The sequence below is a fragment of the Vicia villosa genome, unplaced genomic scaffold, assembly GCF_029867415.1.
Source record: "Vicia villosa cultivar HV-30 ecotype Madison, WI unplaced genomic scaffold, Vvil1.0 ctg.002061F_1_1, whole genome shotgun sequence".
Classification (NCBI taxonomy): domain Eukaryota; kingdom Viridiplantae; phylum Streptophyta; class Magnoliopsida; order Fabales; family Fabaceae; genus Vicia; species Vicia villosa.
In genome coordinates, this window is record NW_026705825.1 from 61,204 (window position 1) to 68,293 (window position 7,090).

Consider the following 7,090-nt stretch of genomic DNA (forward strand, 5'->3'; position numbering starts at 1 on the left):
GTTTCTTTTGTTTACATGTGGCTGGATCAGTTTTGATCGCCTTGTGTTTGTATCGTTTTTGGTTTTGAATAAAGTTTAATCATTTCCAAAAAAAAAAAAAAAAATCACATAATTTTTTAAAACGATATATGTAAAAATTAATCCTTTTTCTAAAATATATTTAAAATAACATTAATTTTAAGTAATAATTTAAAATCTAAATAATAATAATAATAATAGAATAATAAAATAATATTAAAAAATTAAAATAAACTACACTATAAATTTTAATGACAGACTTATTTTTTATTAATAAAGTAAAGAAAATGAAAAATTAACAGAAGGAGAAGTGATAAATAATACTATAAAATAAAATACAAAATAATTATTAATATTACAATAATATTGTAAAATAAATTAAATTAATATTTTTTACCTATTCATTTATAATATAAGTCAAGGAATATAACCTGAAACCAATTTTTATAATAAGTTATAAGTTAATTTACCCTAAACTAGTTTTTGTAAAAGATTATAATATTGAATAGTGAATGTATCTGGTCTTTTATATAGACCAGATACATTCATTACTAAATGAATCTAAAAAGAGAATATTTGATTATAATTCATATCGGAGGGAGTATTAAATATGTTATTATTTAATTTGCAAAACTAATAAACTCATATTTTGAGGTCCTATTTTTTAGGCCCTGCTGTTTTATGAGTTTGTTTTTTCTAGCCCAATGCCGACCCTAATTACAAATTATAAATAAATTGAGAATTGATATTGGCCTAAATTATTTTTTTAATTTTTAAAGTTCACTACAAAAGTAGAAAAGTAGAGATATCGATTTTGATTTGAAAGAACGAAGCCTTTATCGAACGGTAGGAAAACTCAATTTTTGGTTTCAAACACGGTGAACGCATTTTTTAGTCAATTAGAACAAATTTAGTTTTCAAAAAAGGGATTTTTTGAGTATAAGCGGATATGCGAAAGCGAGCACTTATACGTTTAAAGTTTAATACTGGACATGCGATAGAGACATTACCTTAAAATTATTTTTTCTACCTTAAGCAACTTTTCGAATAATTAAAAGTAATTATTTTCTAAAGAGAATTTTGCACTATAACATGTTTGACACGCAAAAACGGACACTTAAATTACTTGCTAAAATTCCGTATTGCTCACGCGAAAACAGCCGGTACCTTAAAAACTAATTCTTTTTCTACGAGCTAAGAAATATTGTCTCATTTTAATTACAAACTAAAAACTTTGTGAGTGTTAACGGTCTATCAGAATCATGTCCTAATCTCTCATTTTCATAATTTGATAGCCATTTGCAATTTTTTCATGCTTAAACATATCGAACCATTTGTATCAACAATATAACAATAGAAGACGATACTTAACATTAATCTATATGAACTCGACATCTTTTTTATATTATAACTTATATTTTTGTTAGATTAATAATATAAATGTGAGTAAGTGGAAAAATAGTTTCACATTGAATATGAATATGGTGAGTTGAATATAAATGGGAAAAACCACTCACCTATCACCTTAAAGTTTTAGGTGAATAAGTGGTGTGTCTCTTACAAAAGTACTTAATCCTACGTTATGTATCAATACTCTGTTGTAAATTATTAATAATAATTAATAATATGATAGTTGTTCCAAAATGACAAGAGAAGTGGATTTGAAAAATCGCAACACTTCATTAAATGTTGTAGAATGAAACCATGCAACTTTTGAAGTGTGTTGTTATAGGTCAATTATTGTGACTTTTGGTAAAAAGACATTGTTTCACCAAGGGTCGCTACCTTGTGAAACAATACCAATGTGGCCTATAAATAATTCATTATGAATTCAGAAAATCACATAACAAAAAAATTGAAAATCCTCTAAGATAATTCCAGAGCACTCTTCGCTGCATTCGAGTTTTTCACCCGTCTTGTGCAGACTCGAGAAGGCTGAATTATCCTGGGTATTCTTGCGTAGAAACTTCAAGACAAATTGGGAATGCTTGAAATACTATAAGGAAAGTGTTTCGTACACGATTCTAACCTCAATTCCATTCGGTTTAAATTAATTTTCTAACAATATTCTTATAGTAATTTTTAATAATGGTAACCGAGGCTCGGATCAGAATTAAGAACCAAATCATCATTATGAATCCGGGTACGTTTTTATTATTCCACATAATAAAATTTAGAGTAATGAAAAATTTTAATATCATGATTCTAATTACGAACTTTTCTATGAATTGATATCAAAGTATGGTTATGGAATTTATAATTTTCCTGTAATAATTAATTGCCATTATTAATTTCCAGGATATGTATAAAATTGAAACAGTAAAAATGCTTTGTTATGTTAATGGATTATAATGGATAATAGTATCGTAAAAAGTGTTATATATATATATATATATATATATATATATATATATATATATATATATATATATATATATATATATATATATATATATATATATATATATATATATATATATATATATATATATATATATATATATATATATATATATATTGAAATTCTGGACACAGACACGCGATGTCTAACAGGATGTCACGACATTACTATCTGAACGTTTTTAAACAAAAGAACAAAGAGTAAACAGATAAACAACACAGGAAAGTTGTTAACCCAGTTCGGTGCAAACACACCTACATCTGGGGGTTACCAAGCCAGAGAGGAAATCCACTATAAGTAATATCAATTAAAGGTAATACAAATCAAGATTACGCCTTTCACTTAATATCTACCCAATGCAACTTCAATCTAAACAACTTAGACCAGAGATCCTACTCACTCCCCCTCAATCACAGCAGTGATGAAAACTAACCAACGAATAACAAAACAAGACACTCTTCAAGGACACAACTTGATCTTGCTTAAAAGCTTTGATCAAGTACACTAGTACTCTTGCTTAAAAGCTTTGAGTACTTCTTACAACTCAAACCAAAACGCCTAGACCAAGACAATCATCATGATGATTGTTTGGCTTACAAGAAAGCTACAACGAAAGACTTAAAAACAAAGAACTCTAAAAGTTTCTCAAACAAAAACCCTCACGTCAACAGCAGCACCTGCGTGGAATATATAGCCTTCATAAAATACAGCAGCTGGGCCTTGGATCCACAAAATAGTTTTAACCCTAATAAAACTAATCTCCATAAATCAAGGAACTAATAATAATAATCATCCAAGACGTCCTTGAAACAGATCAGAATCCATCATTACCAAATAAAGCGCATAGGATCTTATCAGATCACATAACCATAAATAGTAATAGAAAAGAACGAACAGCTGCAAATGTCATGACATCGGCCTTGACATCAGGTAAAGGCCTGCATAAGGAAAGACTTCTCAACAGCAGAATGCATGTCATGACACCAGTTTTGACAAGATAGAACCACAATTAGTTTTACCAAAAATTACAGCCAATCAACAACATCTACAAACTCCCCCTTTGGCAAATTTTTGGCTAAAACACTAATAGATGTAAACAGATATCAGAGCATACACAGCAGCCAACAACAGAAAAATAAATTCTGTAACAGAAAAATAAATTCTGTAAGCAACAACAGCAAGCAACTTGATTAATCACCAGAAAACCAGAAAACATCTACTTAATCAACTGTTACAGAAACCACTTGTCATTGTCAGGGAGAACCAGAGAAAACCCAAAATTAAGAAAACCACAAAACAACCATGTCCAAAAGAAAACCAAAAGATCACCAAAATAACCAAACAAACATTACAACAAAACAACCACTACCACTACCAATTACTCCCCCTTTTTAGCCACAAAAGGAGCCAAAACATATTCAGCTCAGCAGAGCTAATCATCAGACCCATCACTGTCTTCATCACTAGAGCCACCAGGATTGTCATCACTTGAGCTACTAGTCCATTCAGCAGCATCACTACTCCCACTCTCAGCACCCTCAGCTTCTTCCTCAGCCTCTTTGTCTTCATCCATATTGTCACCACCCTTTTCACCAGCAAGATCATCATCTGTAGACTGCTCAAGACTGTGGATGAGATTTTCAAGTTTCAGCTTCCTGTTGTCCAACTCTTGACAAGTCTCTTTTAGCTCGGCAATAAGAAGAGCTTTGTTCACAGATTTGCTGGGTTGTGATGTCCCAGCAGATGTCTTGTCATCAGACCTCTGCAGCAGCTTGTAGTGAAAAGACAAAGCACTCTCCCTCTTACATACAGAATCTTTACTTTTCAGAATTCCAGGGTGTTGCTTGAGGATTATTCCACATATCAGAGATGGGAAAGCAATGGGAAGCTTGGTAGCAGAGGTACCAACATGCCTCATAGTTTGATCAAATATGTAGGTCCCATAGTCAAATTTTGTCTTGGTTCCCACAGCATATATGAATCTTCCTAGGCCAACAGCAATGGTGGAAGTGTGATTGGTAGGCACCCAGTTAGCAGCACCAATTTTGTGCAACAATGCATACCTGACATTAAGAGAACTAGCAGACAGTTTGCTCTTTATGGGCCACTTCTTAACCATACCACCAGTGATTACCTTGCAAACCTCATTATCAGTCACTTCAAGCTCAGGTTGAGCATCAACATCTCTACCTAGATATAGGTTGATAACAGCAGGGGAAAAATCTATACACTTTCTTCTAACATACACCTTATGAAAATCATCAGTTGTTCCATCACCACAATCTTGAGACAAATTCACAATAAATTCCTTCACAAGCATTTCATAACACTTTGAAAAATGAGTAACAGTTTTAATCAAACCTGCAGCCTTGACGAGCTTCATGACCTCTTGACATTCCAGAGCATCATTTGCTAATTCTCTTTCCAGAGCCAGCCTTCTTTGATAGACAAACTTCCACTGGATAGCATTTGAAGCATAGTGTAAGTAAATTTTATCCAAAGGAACATCACGAACCTTTGTGGAGGACTTTGTGACAGCAATCTTCTTCTTGGATGGGATGTTAGGGACATCACTTAAGACATCATCTTCTAGGACAGAAACACTTCTTTCCTTCCTCTTCTTCATAGTAGCCTTGCTCCCTGTGGTTGAAGGTTCAGCAAGGACCTTCTTGACCTTCTTTATAGTGACCTTCTTTTGAGGAGTAACCTGAGGTTTGGAGAAATCTTGATCACAAGCCTGTTTGCCCTTACGAGTCTTGACTCTATGAGAGATGCTAGAGATGAGTTCATCATCAGCAATGTCAATAGAATCATCCAGATCATCCAGATTCACAACATCATGCACAGTAGGACCTTCATTAGGGGTTTCTTTAGAAGCAGCAACCGGAACCTCTTCAGCTTTCTCAGGCTCAAGAACTTCAGCATCTTTAGTACCAGATGTTTCAACATTAATAGCTTCAGATGTCTCAACTTCTTTGGCACCTGGGTTCTTCTCATCAGTGTTATCAACCGATGTCTCAACATCACCCTGATCTTTGCTAGCATCATCTTGACCATCTTGATCATCTTTGCTGTTCTCAGAGGCAGACATCTGGGCTAGAGGAACAGATATCCCATCAACCTTGTGCCCTTCATTCAAGATTCTTGTGACAATACCTGCGATCGCATTGTGAACATAAGCAGAACCCTCTCTACCTTGAACAGAAAAGGTTTCAGGAACAGATCCCCCAGTTGATTTTCTTGCATGCATCTTTCTTGGAGGATTACGAACAGTATCGGTAGCAGGAACAGAGTTCAATGGCACAACATCCAGCACAACATCTTGATCACTCACAACATTTGGTGCCCTAGAACCTGATGCTGTTTCAGAGGTAGGAGAAGATTTCTTTGAGGGAGAACTCTGAGACATGGTGAGAGAAAGTGGAAAGCTGGGTAAGGGTTTGTGAATGCAGCAACACAGAGAGATAGCGTGAGTGTGGAGGAGAGGTTTTGGAGGAATGGAAACCGTTTGGGTAACTTGTAAAAGGGGGGGAAAATACACTTTAATGTGTAATGATATCAAAGATTTGGAGAGAGAAATATTGCTGGCCCCACACCCAATTAATTGCTATAATCCTTCACAAAGACAAATGCCTAGTTTGCTTCTTAGATTTTCAAATTGATTTGCATCCAAGGCTTTTGTGAAAATGTCAGCCAATTGAAGGTTTGTAGCAACATGTTCCAAGGCAATTATTTTATCTTCAACAAGATCTCTAATGTAATGATGTCTAATATCAATGTGCTTGGTCCTGCTATGCTGAATGGGATTCTTTGAAATGTTAATGGCACTTAAGTTGTCACAATATAATGTCATGACATCTTGTGTGACATTGTATTCTGTTAACATTTGTTTCATCCAAACAAGCTGAGAGCAACTACTTCCTGCTGCAATGTATTCTGCCTCTGCAGTGGACAAGGACACACAATTTTGTTTCTTGCTGAACCATGAAATAAGATTATTACCCAAGAAGAAACATCCTCCTGAAGTACTTTTTCTGTCATCAGCACTTCCAGCCCAATCTGCATCACAATATCCAGTGAGAATAGGTTCACACCCATGAGAGTAGAGCATTCCATATTCACAAGTACCATTCACATATTTCAGGATCCTCTTGACTTGGTTGATATGGCTGATCTTAGGATCTGCTTGATACCTAGCACACACCCCAATAACAAAAGCAATATCAGGTCTACTGGCTGTGAGATACAGCAGACTTCCTATCATGGTTCTATATAAACTTTGATCAACACTGGTTCCCTTTTCATCTTTGGACAACTTTAAGTGAGTAGGAGCTGGTGTTCTTTTGTGAGAAGCATTTTCCATTCCAAACTTTTTAACAATGTTTTTAGCATACTTACTCTGAGAGAGAAAGATTGAGTCTTCCATCTGTTTAACTTGCAGCCCAAGAAAATAAGTTAATTCTCCAACTAGACTCATTTCAAATTCTGATTGCATCTGATCAACAAAATGTCTAGTCATCTTGTCTGACATCCCCCCAAACACAATATCATCCACATAGATTTGAGTAATCAGGATCTTTCCTCCTTCATCTTTAACAAAGAGAGTTTTATCTATTCCTCCTTTCCTGTACCCATTACCAGTAAGAAACTCAGTTAGTCTCTCATACCAAG

The 7,090-nt window shown here is 34.3% G+C and overlaps 1 protein-coding gene across 1 annotated transcript; it reads right to left on the reverse strand.

The window, feature by feature from the left end:
* Nucleotides 1-3,851: 3,851 nt before the first annotated feature.
* LOC131637656 (uncharacterized) lies at nt 3,852-5,669 on the reverse strand. The gene is made up of 2 exons (XM_058908262.1): nt 4,956-5,669; nt 3,852-4,727 (listed from the first exon to the last, which is right to left on the reverse strand). Exons 1-2 carry the CDS (start codon nt 5,667-5,669, stop codon nt 3,852-3,854), a joined length of 1,590 nt encoding a protein of 529 aa, XP_058764245.1.
* Nucleotides 5,670-7,090: the final 1,421 nt, after the last annotated feature.